This window comes from Apis cerana, linkage group LG9 (assembly GCF_029169275.1).
Source record: "Apis cerana isolate GH-2021 linkage group LG9, AcerK_1.0, whole genome shotgun sequence".
Lineage (NCBI taxonomy): Eukaryota > Metazoa > Arthropoda > Insecta > Hymenoptera > Apidae > Apis > Apis cerana.
Window position 1 is genome coordinate 5,002,975 of NC_083860.1, and position 16,440 is coordinate 5,019,414.

General features: G+C 29.8%; 2 protein-coding genes across 7 annotated transcripts in view; one reads left to right on the forward strand and one right to left on the reverse strand.

The window, feature by feature from the left end:
* LOC108004004 (fasciclin-1) overlaps positions 1–16,440 on the reverse strand; it is a 300,543-nt gene that overhangs the window by 81,599 nt on the left and 202,504 nt on the right. For all 6 annotated transcript variants that reach the window (XM_017066638.3, XM_017066623.3, XM_017066655.3 and 3 more), the window contains exon 3: positions 4,117–4,307. In XM_017066638.3, coding sequence (XP_016922127.1) covers positions 4,117–4,307 — 191 coding nt within the window. The remainder of the gene's footprint in view (positions 1–4,116; positions 4,308–16,440) is intronic.
* On the forward strand, positions 8,933–15,967 carry LOC108004034 (origin recognition complex subunit 3). Its single transcript, XM_017066677.3, has 14 exons — positions 8,933–9,172; positions 9,557–9,688; positions 9,824–9,941; positions 10,012–10,166; positions 10,254–10,411; positions 10,501–10,609; positions 10,686–10,850; positions 10,935–11,132; positions 11,242–11,358; positions 11,430–11,717; positions 11,804–12,037; positions 13,435–13,554; positions 14,962–15,029; positions 15,259–15,967. Exons 1-14 carry the CDS (start codon positions 9,149–9,151, stop codon positions 15,350–15,352), a joined length of 1,980 nt encoding a protein of 659 aa, XP_016922166.1. The 5' UTR covers positions 8,933–9,148; the 3' UTR covers positions 15,353–15,967.

Below are 16,440 nucleotides of genomic sequence, written 5' to 3' on the forward strand. Positions count from 1 at the left end.
ATTTATTGTACGATGAATATCGATCGATTCTACACTAACATAAAGAATTATTAATTTTAGGATAGTACATTCTATTCAATGAGCATGGTATATGTAATAAAATATAATTAAAATTTAATTTTTTAATTTTGAATTTACAACTTTTAGTGACATACCGTGTCATTGCTCTTGAGCCACGTACTAAATGAAACATTTAATTGGCTTAAATTTTTTTAATGGAAAAATTTACATAAAAATGCAAGTACGTGGAAATTTTATCTTGAATAAAAAAAAATATAAAATAAACAAAACAAATATGCAGAATAAGTTTCTCTTTTTTATAAATAGGATAAAATAAAAACAGAGATATTCTCTTTGAACTATATATTCCATATCTAGGAATTAAACAATACTCTGGAATATAATCAGCAAAAACTGTGGTGCTCCGTAACTTATTTCCATGGCAATTTTTACTACCACTGCTTTATATTTTAATCCTTGGATAGCGGATTGTACGCGACAGGAAGTTGGATTAATTTTAACTCACATAAGAATCTCGCTCGAACACTTGTGTTTAATTCTGTATTTATAAATTTTTTTGTCAGAAAGATGAATCTTAGAATCTCTTAACATTTCTATTTCAATAAATATCGGAATACAAATCAAAATCAACATCAAATTACTATCTGTTCTCTTTCCACATTTCTTTTATAATCGCGCTCATACAATTCATCATCAAATTCTACATTTTATTTCCATTTTATTTCCAAATTTTCATATTCAAATGAAAATTTACTAGATCCAATTATACACCCTCTATAACCTAACCTCGAACGAAAATCACGATTAGCTTCAGAGAGGGCCATCCGAACTTTTCATGGACTATTAAAACAAACGTAAAATATTTCCAGGTTCATAACAACCTTTGACGATCCATAAACGCGTAATTCGATTATTTTTAACGCGATTGTAAAAGAGTCGCTATCGACGAGTTAATCAGCAGAGCGCGAAAGAAAGTTCCGTTCCAGGGTTGATCGAGGATAGACGGTGAAGTTCGTCGAATCGGAATGTAAAAAGTTATTCGATTAGTCCACTTTTGTCTACATTAATTATGATCCGATACTTTCGTGCTCTACGAACTAGCAGGGAGGTATCAGCCGCGATAGAACTTTTGCGTTAAGTGGATGAGAAAAGTTTTACTAATACCTGGAAGAGATGAATGAGAAAGAGAAACAGAGATAGAGATAGAGAGAGAGAGAGAATGAAAGCACAGAAATGGGATGAATGTGGAAGAGGATTGATCTACGGCCGAACGCGTTGAAGAGATTAGTCGAAGATTGGTCCCCGCGCGATTTTCATCGAGGCAATGGTACTGGATGTAGATTGAAGAAATTCGTTTGGATTAAGAAATTCACAAACACGTCGAATAAGAATTGCGAACGATGAGAATATTGGATGATTCAAGAACTACGTTTGTTGAACAATGATGTTATAGATTTAATTGAAAAATATTCTCAGTGTGAAAGATTTTGTCTGGAAAAGACTTACTCTTTCTTTTTTTATTAAATTTTTGAAATTAATGGTCAGTTAAATATGAATGGAATATTGAATGATTTAGAATTATGAAGTTTTATTTGTACGAAGAATCAATTGATGTTTATTTAATCGAAGTGAAAAAATATTGTAAATAAATGTACTTACAATAACGATAAGTTTTTCCTGAGATACAAGAAATTGTTTTTGAAAATTAAACATTTAAAACTTCGTGTATGATTTATTTTAGCTTTAGGAGTATGTACAATATTTATGCAGGTGAAAGATACACAACCAGAGTAAAGTATTAATATAACAAAGAACATATACCTGGAACTAAAATACAATATTTGTCTGATGTAATATTAGTATATCAAGAAACTTGATAAACTTCAAGAGAAGAATATTTCATTGAAGACTTTGAAGTAATTAATGATATGCTTGAAACAATTAGCTTAAAATAGCTTATAAATAATCAGCAAAATTATAAATAATATGCAAAAATAATTAAAATAAATAAACGTTTCGTTAAAGAAAAAAATTTACGTCAAGATAATTACAGTCAAGCAGAAGAAATACATCTCTGTTTCTGCTCCATTACAAGTGCATTAATCTCTTAATCCTCTTTGCCCTTCTTTTTCTTCTATACCGCAAGGTAAATGCGATTTCAGTTTTAGATTAAGATTTAACCAAGTTCAAGATTTTAGTTTTAATAAAGTAAAAATCGTCTTATGAAAGATGAAATTAAAATTAATCTTTCAGAGTTTAAGAAAAATATCCGTGTTTCGAGATCAGCGTTTGAGAGTTAAAATTAATTATGAAACAAGTTACGATTAAAACGTAGTTAGCAAACTGGGTTGGTAGCAATTTAATTAACCGTACAATGCCACTTTGGCTAATTAGTTTCTAATCATATGAAGACATCTTTGCAAGGAGCAATTACACTTCAATTTTAAACTTCAATCCACTCGAACTTTAGAATTGCTATTATCAAATAACGTTAAATTTCAAATCAATTATTAAGAGAAAATTATGTCTCAACTTTACTATTTACCCAACTTTAAAGTGTTCGAGTTCTTAAAAATTCTTCGTAACAATTTTGAATAAGAAGGGAATGTTTCAACGAAACGTTAATTCTTTAATTGCTTCGCGATTATTATTCAAATTTCATTTATCGAGGATGAATTTAATATTATCTACTAATTTCTATATTTACCATAAATGAAAATAAGTTATATTTTTCAATTTAATAAAATAAATTTTTATATTTTTTTTAATATCATAATAATATCGTTTATCGATTATTTATTATCATTATTAGCAATATAACTAATATCAATTTCAAAAAAAAAAAATATCTTTAATCAAGAAATTCACTTCAATTTACAGTTCATCAAATAGTTTTAAACGATTTCTCTCATCCAATCTCCATCTGATTTCACGCAAAGTGAAATCCAAGTTTTCGTTCACTTTCTAAAAATCATCCACTTTTCACTTCTTCAATTTTTATTGCGGATCTGTTTCCCGGAAGGAAAGCTTTAAGCCATAAGAAGTGTCCTCGGGGATTGAATAAGAATATTCGACGAGGTTATCGAGACGATATCCCCCGATAAGACGAAAGATTTCTTGGTCCAGAAGTCGAGTTGTACAGCTCATTAAAATCTCGTTAGAAGAGAAGTCAGGAAGTGTGGCAGGCCAACTCCTTGGGCGCAGTTTCGTAGATATCGTGCCGGAAGTCGCGTTCACGCAGAGCACCGCGTAAACTAACTTAATTACTCGCGAGATTACTCCCGTAAAAAAAAAAGTAATTTGCGATTAAATTAACCGCCGCGAAGATCTGACGGGTTAAAGTTTCCTTAAACACGTTGCATATCACGTTGTGTGTGTTATTTGCAAAAAAAAATGAAAAATTCAAATAGGTAAATAAAAACATTATCTCTTATACTACACAAACAATGTAAACTCGAGGAAAAAACATAAGATATAAATAATTGAGCTTGCGTGATATATTTTTTTCTAATTATTCCGAATTTTTAATCATATTTAGAATAAATTTAGTTAGTAGAATTAATTTTCAACACTTTATTCAACACGTTATTTCAACACGTTCATTTCATTTTGTAATCGCTTTGAATCAATCAATATTTAAATCGAGATTTTAATTTATTCGATATTAACTCTTCAACCGATCATTTCGTACATGTTATGATCAAGATCGTTATACAATGAAAATAATGTATATATTTGCATTTGGAAAATTCGCGTTTGTTATTTTATTGAATTTATATCAAGAGTAATATAATAATATAGGAGAAATCAGCAATAAGCGATAAATAATAAATAAAAAAAAATTCATTTATGTTTGGAATATGTTTTATCAACGTTCGAATAATATATAAAACAAAAAATAATAAGTAAAACTTTCTTTGTCATATAAATTATTCATAAAACGATCTGATATGTTTAAATTAGATCTTAAAGATTATTTACGATTCGTAGAAATGGAACGAAAGATAGAATATTTCATTCTAATATTTTCATTTAGACTGCTTGAAACGATTGAGGGATATATTAGAAGAAAAATTGAGCGAATAAAGGGCTTACCTGAGTCTTCACGTCGCCGCCAACGCTAACCTTAGATTGAAAATTGCTCCGATCTATGAGGATTTTAGCGTTATTTATGTAGACTTCTTGACCGTGAGTGCCTGGTCTCCTGGTGACCCACAAGGGTGGATTACCCTCTAACTCCGACGAGATTGAGTCTCCTAGATTCTCGATCGTCTTTGGGAAATTCGCTGGAACAAGAAAACGAATATTTTCTATTTTTTTTTTCATATTCTTTTCAATAAAAAATTTTAACAATATTTATGATATATTTACGATATAACAGAGACATACGTGGTAAAAGCAGAATATAAATTAAATAATAGAGGAAATTTTAGGATTACAACGTTCAAAATAGAACTTCTCGAATTATTAGCGATGAAATCAATTTAACAGAGGAATATTCATGCACCATTGCGTTAATACTGATTTAGAATCATTTCAATTACTATTTGCTCGGTATTATCTATTCCGATGATTTTATGAATGATAAACTAAATTTATCTATTAAATTGAGATAGATTTGAATTTCTATTTTCTCAATATCTACGTTCTTCAATTTTCTAATAAAATATTGAAAAATTAAATCTTTTGCGTAAATCTTTTGCAATAAACTCGATTCAAAAATAATCCTTTAAAGTTTCTGTTATAAAATGGTATAAAGACAGAAATATTCTACATAATTTATATATCTTTCACAAATCATTTGCGTGTTATCAACAATAAAAAAAAACAAAATATATATTTCGATCAAATATCAAACTAAATATATCGCGGTAAAAAATATATGATATAAAATTTTTTTTTCGATCGTAATAATTTTATCATTCTCTATACGTTCTCCAATCTCTCTTAAACGCCAGCGTAGTATCACTTAAACGCGGAGGGAGGCACAGTTTGCAGGAAAAGGCCGTAAAACGGCAACAACTGGAATAAACAGGACAGAATCCCGCAAAGTACAATCCATCAAACGCGTTACCTTCTCTTCTCATCGTCGGCCACGAGCCAAACCGTAAAAAGATCGTTCTTGCTCGAATCCGAGCTCGTCACCGAGCGCAAAAATTTTATTTTCAACCGCAACGAGCACACGAGCGAATTACAAGAGCGCGGAAACGCGGAAGGGTTGGAATAAAAAAAAAAAGGAAAAAAAAGGAAAACAAAAAAAAAAGAAGGAAAGAAAAGGCAAAAGAAAGACCAGGAAAAAGCTCGAACCAAAAGAGAGGAAATGGGAGAAGGGGTGGTAAAGAGTTCGCCGCGAAGCTACAAAGCTGGTCTCTTTATTATCTCGTTACCGGCTAGGATGTCCTCGTAATCTTTGAGCTTTTTTCCACTCGGTATCTACCTTGGACTTCTACGATAGTATAGATAACGCTCTGCATTTTGCGGAGAAAAGTTCAATCTCGGAGGTAAAAGGAGGTGGAAGATGGGAGCAACAACAATGACGCTCATTACGAATTCCAGGGTCCTGTTTCGTTAAACTGCCAGCTGTTCTTCTTTCTCAAACACTAATCTCCTTGGATCAACATTCATGGGTGCATAGCTATGGTTGGATAAATCGGTGAGAGCGTGATCGCATCCCTGGCTTGTGACATTTGGGTATAATTTTATAAATTTGTGTATGGTAAAAATAATAGGTTATCTAAAAAATTTAGCATCTTCCAATTTTAAACATTTTCTTGAGCGTGTATATAATATATCTGATTGATATTTTTTATAATTTTAGAAAATTGAAAATTTGCTTGGATATCCGGATACAAGCTTGGCCAACGTAGAACAGAAAAGTTTTCGCGCGGAGTGAATATAAATCGATCGCGCAAACAGCTTTGTACGAATATTCTCGTTTTGTGGTCTGGGGGAGGGGGGCCATCGCACCTGTGCCCCAAGGGGTTCCCCGCCGGAAAATAAATGGGATTCGATCGAGGACTTAATCATCCGCCTTCGTTGAAAGGGACGTCTGGGACAAAACGATGCAGAGACGGGGGGGAGGGGACCTATTGATCGTTCAATGGAACATATTTGTCTAGATTTTTCGATCGTCGTACGTGCGATTCGTCGCCCCCACGATGAATAATGCCTCCGCTTTTATTTGCTCCCGGGCTGCCTTGTTCACGGGTGTAATTTAACGGTATCAAAGATTTTCTTGTTTCCGCTTGCCAGAGATTAATGGCGGAATGCGGCAGTAACGTTTATGAGTTATGCACTTTTTCCCATTATATTTGGAATTGTGCGGTCTTTTAATTAAAATTTTTACTACTCCTTATTTACCTCTGTTTTACTGATATTTAAAAATAGGATTTTTTATATTGCTTTTATCGAGATATGTAAATTGAAATGCAATTTTTAAAGAAAATAAATTTTACTTCGGCATGATTTTGTTCTTCGTGGTAAAAAATATTCATTGTGGGTTGAATATCGTTACATGTACTTTTTTTTATCTTTCTATATATCATTCTATTCGGATTTTTTGTACGATTAAATTTCCAAGAAATGCATAAACTTTCGTATCTTCCAATCTTCTCTTTTCCTTGATATCAAATGTAAAAATGTAAAATATTCTCTTCTTTTCATTTATTGTACAATATCAAATTAATACATGGGAATATAATAATTAAAAATATCACTTACTAATTCTTCAAAATTATACTTAATTGATAAAATTGATAAAAATAAGGAAGAGAAGGAATTGATAAAAATAAGGAAGAAGAGGAATTGATAAAAAAAGGAAAGAGGATAAATTCAAATTCAAACGTTCTTTGCTGAAAAATTGTGACCCGATTAAAAAAAGAAAGAAAGAAAAAAAAAAATTATCGATTCGTATCGAATCAATCGATCGATGGATCACGCTTGATGTCCTTTCCCATCTTGATCGCGATAACGCGTTGATAAAAATAAGAAAGAGGATATCAATATAAATAAATAAATGTATCAAACAGATTTCTAATCGATCGAGGAAAGAAAAGGCAATTTTTCCATCCTTTCTTATCCAAAATTGCTTAATTAATCGATCAATAAATAAATCTATTCTCGATTATACACATCACGTCATGCATCTATCGTACATTTTATATAACCATATTCATTTCCAACTTTTTATTTCTTCATTTATCTGATTATATTTGCATATGTGATCTTCGATTGAATCTCTCTCTTCACAAAACGAAAAAATTTTCGGATAAGTTTCCGATCGATCCTCTGTCAGATCTCTGAAAGAACGCGGATTCAACTAAATCTGGATCGCAAAAACGAACCAAGTCGAAGAGAGTGGACAAGTTTCCGCTGATGCGACGATAAAATGGTTGGTCAGCTAGCCATCAAACGTAAAGAAACACGAGAACGGTCGGGTTCAGGAACTTGTCGAAACTGTTGTCACTCTCTCAAACCTTTTTCACGGTGGACAGTTAAAGAAAATGATTCTCTCGGAATAGAGGATTTTTCCACTAGAAGAAGAGATATTGGCAAAGGTATACAGCCAAAAATTTAAAAAGGAGGAGGACAAAATAAATTTTATTTCAAATTAATTATTTATCTTTTTAGAAATTTTTCAAGAATTGGTCAAGAGTTAATCATAGACCGATTTATTTTTCATTGATATATAATATTCAATCTCAATATTTTATTTTGGAAAAATAAAAATTTCAAAAAAAAAAAAAAAAAAAAAAAAAAGAAATATAAAAAAATCACTGGACCAATTCCAAATTTTTGAATCTAATACTTAAATCTATACATACTTTATAAAAAAAAAGAAAAAATCTATATATTTCTTCGCATTGAACGTGGTATAAACGTATCGTCGACGAATCACAGAGAGGTATGCAAAAAAATTCAATCCGATATTCCTTCTCGTAATAACATTCCATGCAGGCGTCAGTTCGAACCGTCTATTTGTAGGTTAAATTTCGGGAAAAGGTGGAGGGTAAACAGACCTTATAGAAACGTGGCTGGGGAGCTCAGAATAATTTCGATTCCAGTGCCCGTTGCACGGTCGTTTACACGAGCGCATAGCGGCGTGGGATATTTCAGTACATTGGGAAGCAAGGGGCGCGGCATCTTGTTTGGACACTTCTTTAAATCAATTACGAGTTCCTGGCAGGCAAGTTCGCTGGGCAAGTAGCGCGCTTCTACCCCTTCCAATTCGACGAAAGTTCGACGAGCACCACCTCCTCCACCACACGGAAACATAGCATCAAACTCTCGGTTTCCGGATTGTTTGCTCGGCTTCGACGGATTCAATCGACGCATTTGCGATTCAGATGATGATCGTGGCAGCTTACGCTCGTGAAATTCGAATATCGCAATTATCCTGCACCCGGGTTACTGCATACCGATTTTCAAAATTCCTCCCTCGCTTCTGGGGTTATGCCTCGTACAGTGCGTTGATTGTAAGTTTGTATAGATGATTCGTAGGATGAACACGTTGATTCAAATTGTCTTTAATACAAGTATAATATATGGAATTTGGTTTGCTGGTATATGGAACAAAATTGAACGGAATATGAATTGAGGATACGTTATATGTGTAACTTATTTAATAACTTACATTGGAAAAATAATTAAAAGAGAAAAAATATAGTTTCATTCATTCGTTTTATTTATTGTTGTCAAATTTAATGATTGAACATTTCTCATTATATGATGTGACAAATTTTGCACTCTCTTTAACATTTTTTTTCTTTATTATAAACATTAAATTGATAATAATTAATTAAATCTATATAATTTATTATAAAAGTCACTTAAGAAATTAATTAATTCGATATGGAAATATATAAAGGAATTATTATTGTAATTTTGTAATAATTAATAAATTCGATGTTGGTAAGTTATTTAAAATTGGCGACAAAGCGCGCTGATGACTAGCGCACTCTAAGAGCGCTACTGAAACTAACTAAAGCAACAGTTGCGATCCAGTCGTTGTGGAGAGAGTGTGTTTCGCATTTTTAATTCTAGTTATGTAAGAAATAGTGATTTAAATAATTAAAATAGTGATTTATTTTATTAGTTTATATTGTTCAAAGAATATTTCTTCGTTAAAATGGACAACGCATCAGTATCAAAGGTAAAATACACCTGTTGCTTCTACTTACATAACCTTAAAATGTAAACGCGGTATTTGCCGCGTTTATTGCGCAATTGATTTAATGAGTATAATATATATGAGTTCAACATAGTTGAAAATTTAATTAAATATAAATTAAGATTTACAAATCAAACATTTAATCGTTTTATTATTATATTTGAAAACAAATAAATTTATAAAAAATTATTTATATGAGAAATATAATTATACTAATAATTTTCTATCGTAATAAAAATTATTTGACATCTTAGCGACATCTTGATTTTTTTGTACTTTTTATGTTATTTCATTTCAAAGCATATATTTTTAAAACAATCTTTATTTTTTATAAAAGAAGATAAATACTAGTTATAACACTTTTAGGGCGTTTTTGTACATAAAGGTGCATATAAAATTGGAAATAAAAAAACAAAATTTGAACAACCAGATTATATAAATGAACCGTGGCACCTTACTTATAAAGAAACGTGGGATGGCATTCAAAATGCCATGGAGGTATTTTTTGCATGCTAATTTGTATTAAAAATTAAATTGTATTAAAAATTTTACTCTTATACTTTGTCGTATGATGAATTCTGTATTATATAGTAATGCAAAATATATATTATATTTTTTGCATTAAAATTTTAGGATGTAAGATTAAGTATGTTCCAAGAAATTTTAAATAATTTAGAATCTTTTGTTACTAAAGTCAAAAATGAACCAATAGAACAACTTGATGAAATACAGACAGCTATTGTGTTAGCAGGTGATAAAATTAAATATATATTTAGAGTATTTTTCACAATTGAACGCTTTTTGAAACAATCGCATTGCAGGAGTTAATGTCTCTGATCATAAAGAAATGTTTCAAAGAATAGTTTCTAAGTTAGAAGTGAAAACAAAACATATAGCAGTTCTATGGAGCAGAGAATCAAATAATATAAAAGATATTACAGAAAAATCAATTTATCAATTGATAAATAATGGAGAGGTATATTATAATTTGATATAAAGTTGTAATATGAACTATGTAACATATATTGAAAATATATGTTATACATAGGATATGTATTTATAGGATGAGGATACACATATTAAAAAAAATCAATGTCATATGAGAGCTTTAAAAGCATGGCATCAAGAGCATTGTGATCAAAATGATCCTCTTATTATAATATTAACAGATTTTGAAAGTATTCCTGCTTCAGTATTACGTGATTTTATTTTAATCTTAAGGTATTTTCTACATTAGGATATTGTACATTAGAATATTTTTTTTGATTTGTGTATTTGTGCATAGAGTCGAATATATATTTTGTTTTTAGTGCATATGCAAATTCGATGAAATTTATTCTTATTTTTGGTGTTGCAACCACATTGTTTGCCATTCATAGATCTTTGACATATGATGTTACATCAAAGTTAAATGTTCAAGTAAGCAATATACATTGTAGAATTGTAGAATTGATAATAAGTAGATTATTAGAGATAATAATTGATTTTTATTCAGGTATTTCAAACAAAAAAACAAATTGACGTATTATCAGATGTATTAGAAAATACTGTTTTTGATACAAACATTCCATTTAAGTTGACTGGACGCGCGTTTCAATTATTAACGGATATCTTTTTATTTTATGATTTTTCTGTACAGAATTTTTTTCTAAGTTATAAGGTATCAATGTCTTTTGTTTTCTTTTCAAGTTTCTGTTTATTTTCTTTGTTCTTCTTTGGCAATTTCTGTTGATTAAATTTTTAGATATGTATGATACAACATTTTTATGCAAATAATGTAAATTCTCTTTGTTGTCAACCGCACAAAATAAAAAATAGGATGTCTTCGTTGACAGATGAAGATTTGAATGAAATTAAAAAATTGCCTTCTATAGAAAAACATATTCAACAATTGACAAAAGATGGGAACAAAGATGAATTACTTGAAAATAGTAAATTTAAGGTATATTTATAATCATTTTAAAGTTGCTATAATTTGCAACTATAGAAGTTGAACTACAGTATTGAATTGAATTAGAGTTAGTTTAGCATATTTACATTCAATATTGTAGGAAATATTGATCCAAGTTTTAAACAATTTCCATCAATATATGCATCGGTTTTTGTTAATACTCAGATGTTTGCACGATTTCGTGTCGACATTACCAAATGCACCAATGGGTAAACAGGTATAAATCAAAAAAGAAAAAGTTATTTCCCTCACAAAAGAATCCAAGAAAAATTTACAAAATTATTCCAGCTACGTGAATTTTACACAACAGTGGTTTATTTGAACAATCTGAAAGAATCTCAAGAGTACAAAGAATGTCTGCAATTATTAACCTTTTTATCCAAGCAAGAACTTCTCTCAAAATTGAACTCTTTGATAGCAATTATCGCAAGTTCAAAAGATTCAGATATGATAAAAATCAAAAAAGATTTGCAGAGTTTTGAGAAAAGAATTGACGAATCGAGTTTAGAAGTTGCAGAAAAACCTGTAGATATTGTTTCTACGGGTGAAAGACTCAGTCGACTTCAATTGAAAGAGGTCTGAATTAAAATTCAATGATCTTTGAAGTCAAAAAGAAGGAAGAGAATAGAAATCAATTATTTTTGCTTTGTGTTTCATTGTAGAAATTGTTGAAAATGTCTAAAACACATTCTAAATCGCCTTATAAAATAGCACAGCAAGATTTGATCGATTATTTGGACCAGAAAGTATTTTCTGTTTATTTGGTTAATCCTAATTATATACCAGGAAATGAGATATTTTGTTTCAACGATGGCAATTTAGCGAAGCAACATATTCGAGGATCTTTGAGATCTGCGATTCATACTGGACTAAATAATCCACAAGTGTACTTAAACGTGAGTGAGAAAAATATTATTTTTATAATTTTGTGGTCATGGTGTGCTTTTAATTAACGTGAATAGAATATATAATTTTTGAAAATAAGATGTTATCTTAATGAAATTATTAACAGTAAAATTTTAGAAATTTAATTCTATCTAAAATTTTACTAACCTGCAGTCATTTTCACTCTATTACATTTTGTTGATTATGTGCATATATTATAAATATTATTCAGTATATTTAGTAATAATTTTGTTAATTTATTATGAAAATGTGAAGAATAAGTAATCAATCATACACATATTTTCATATACATTTCATATATATTTGTGAAAATAAAATTAACAAGTTTTATTTAAAATTCTATACATAGTGAAATATCAAATATTTTTTTTAAATTTTTTTAAATTGCAAAGAGAATTGGTAATCATTTTTTTTTAAATAACATACGAAATTTTAATATTGTAAAAGAATATAAAAAGAGTTGAATATGAAAGTACTAGGTAATACTTACTTATTAATTCTTACTAATTGTAAGAATATTAAACCTAAGAGAAATAAGAAAATAAAATACGAAAACAGTTAAAATGACTGCATCCGGATTCTAATATTAATAACATGATTAATACGTAACTACATCTCCATTCATAAATTATTGTAATATTATCGTAATAATAATATTATTATATAATGAACTTGCAATTCATTTTACATTTATGATTAGAGGGAAATCGAAATTAATAAATATATATTTTTAAAATCCTTCCACAAATTTCTTTTTAAACAAAAATCATTGATTTATGAATGGAAATATAAATGTACATATACTATTTTATCTCTTTTTTCAAATCTTAATAATTAACAACCAACTACATAAAATACAATTACAAAATTTAATAAATTCTAAAATTTTATTACAATTCACATTCATCAATTCCAATTTTCAATCATTTAAAATAATATAATATATGCGAATCTAAGTTTCTCTAAAAAAACCCAAGACACGTTTTTCATTAAACTTTCTCTCGAAAAATCAGGGAAATATTACTCGTTCATTTCACGGATACATCCTCTCATTATTCGCATTCGATATTTTTTTACTCTTTCTTCCTTTTTCATCTATTCTCCACTCATTCCATTCGAAATATAATTCAAAAGTATTCGTGATATTGATTCAATTGCTTCTCATCGAAAGAGGGTTGAATTCGCGACTTCAACGATCGTTTTTCTCTGTTCACGCCAGTTTATTGTTGCTTTTGATTCTTCCGGCAATGTCATCGACCTTTCTATTCGCGCCATCGTTGCAAATATCGATTGTAGATTTTTCGCGGAAAAGGTACTTTGTCGATGTCCTGCCCTGCCCTGTCCTGTCCTGTCTCTATCCTAAGTTAATTGGAAATACATATTTCAGTGCGGGTGTTGCAAATTGGAAAACGACGACGCCATTCCGTCCACGCTGCCTGACCTCAGTATAATTTACAAGCTGCACTTGGAATCCAGGAAACTGATCAATATGTACGACTGGCTCCAGGTAACAACAATCCGTTTCGTGCTCGTGTTTACAGGTTAATCACGGTAATACTTATGGTCACGTATGCCGTCCGTTTCCTGATTTTAATCGATACTCGTCGCGGCGTGAATGATTCACGCGAGTGCGCGCGATTGTAAATGGGCTTTTTAGTCGGTGGAGGGTATTTTAAGAGGGTTTGTTTTATTTTTTCGCGGTCGTTAAGCGACCGCTTGGAAAATTCACGGCCTCGCAGAGTTTTGAACAAAGGAAATTAAAGTATGGATTGATCTATGAATTAGTTGTGCTTGTAAAAAGGACAGCCAAAGGTAAGATTGTAATAAAAATTTACGGGTATTTTTGATTATATTTTATTAGAAATTTATTGGATCATTGTGGTTGAAGTAGTCGAATTTTTTGTGAAATTTTTAATTATGGTTTTTGAGTTGCTTTAAAATTTGATGGATTTAGTATATGTAAAACTTTTGTAAAATCTACATTAGTTTTATTTTGTTATTTCGAATTCTAAAGATTTATCTTAGTAGTAATTTGGTTTATCTGTTATCCTGCGATGACATTAATTCATCAATTTTAATTATATAATGCATGAACTTTGTGCTAACGTAAATTTAATAAAAATTTATGTATTTGTTTACAGATACATATTTATTTTATTGCATCGAGATCAAAAAATACAAATATACCAATTTTTGTTTCGTTTATATTTATTTTATTTTTCATCTCGTGGTACGAAATTCATATAAAGTTAAATATATTTGTCGAATTATTTAAAATATAATACATTTAAAAAAATAATTCTCATTACGTGTTAAATCATAAATCTTAAACGCTTTTCTAATTCTCGACGTTTACGTTTTCTTATTTGAAAGAGTTGCACCATGAAATGGAAAAATGAACGGAGATACGAGCATTTCTCGGGAATTCCATTTTCACGGATGTCGACCACATTCGTAGATCGTAAGGCGTTAAGCCACATTCGCATAGAAAGGCGGGTTTTTAATGGGGCAACAAAGTTTCGTTTGCCTTTGAGATATTGCCAATTTTAACGTTAAAAATATTCAACTAATATATCATAATTTTTTTAATTTTTTTCCATCTCTTTTTTTTTCAATTTCACATATTTAACGGTAGAAAATTTCATGATTATAAATTAAATTCTTAATAATAAGAGATTCTAATAATTGAATATTTTTTTTCTATTTTCAATATTGTTCAATATTCACAATATTGTAGAATTTTAAATATTTTGAATGCACGCTTAGAATACTAAATTTTAGAAAAATCCAGATCTTTGGCTTTTTATGTATGATGTTTTGGGATTTAGAGGATTAATCCTCTGCCTCTCTCGTATAAAATTTTTTAGCTTGCATATAAAGTTGTATCATGTCCGGACTAGACCACTTCTTACAGGCATTTTTAATTATCGTGGATCCAACAAGCAGTGCAAAGGAGCAAAGGGACGTGGATCCGAAATTACAGTATCCTTTTTCATTTTCTCACGTTCCCCACTGTCGAGGAGTAAATGGAACGTAGTAGGAAGATTTGTCTAGCCACGATGCGTTTGAAATTCATATCATAGCTCGTAATGGTGAAATCGTAGCCTCGTAGCGGTTACTCGTCGGGATCGTATGCCTCTTGTTTGAATAATTCACACGGGAACACGTGTGAATTTTATCATGGTTCATGGTATCCTTAACGGAGATTTAGAGCTCGTTTTGCTCAAGCGGTCGCAGAGCTGGAGTTTCTAGGTTTCATTAAGAGTTCACGAAAGAAGACCGACCATGTGAAACGACTCACATAATTATTATTTCTCTGTTTAGTCTTTTGTATTTTTTTTCTACTTTTTTTATTTATCCTTTTATGATACAAGATATATTTGATATTTGAAAAAGTATTTTTGTAGATTTTTGTCAGTTTTTTTTCAGAAGAATAGAAAGAAATACTAAATAGAAAGAAATTGTTTATTTTTTATTAGATAGATTCAGATTTAATCAATTTATATTTTGATAAAATATTATACAATTATTATACAATTAAAATTCATCAAACTATGAACTCGTAATCAAAATTGGATAAGGTTTGTTTTGCTAGATTGAATTTTTTCTTCTTATTGTATTTTTATAATCAACAATCCACCAACATTTACATCAACTATTTCAATTTTATTATTTAATATAAATAGATATGTTTCACATTTTAAAAGCAAAATTGAATTGAATATTTTTGAATAAATTCAGTAAATATAGCAATAATAGGATTGCAAAAATTAGATATTCATTTACATAGATTGGTTTGTACAAATTATTTTTGTATTTTCGTAATTTTGTACTGTTCTAAGTACACATATATATACAAATATTGTAATTTTTTCGAGATATGTTTTATCAAGAAGAAAATTAATAAATGGAAGACGAAACATTGTGTGATTTTTATTTTTATTCCAAGAAATATTCTTTAGCACAATATAGCGTGCTGAAGTTTCAGGACAAACACTTCCCTAGCTTCCTAAGGGGAAAGTTAAGATGAAATTTAGATAATAGAGGGAGTACAATATGGAGAGGAAAAACAGAAGAAACATTCTTATTTATGAGGATAATTATAATGATTAGGGATAACTGCGTTTCACCTTTCCCCATTCTAACTTAGATACCCTAATTCCCGATAACACGTATAACCACCTTACACTATATTCTAAAGAACTTTTTAATCATTCTCTAATAGTTAGGTTTAAAGAGTAATTTTAAAGACGATCATTTTCAAACGTTCGTCGTTTGGATAATTAAAATTTCACGAGAAAATAGATTTTAGAAAATAAGTTGATATGAGGATATGAAAAACGTTTTCGTGGAATATTTGGTATAAATATGTTGTTTAACGAATAAAATATTT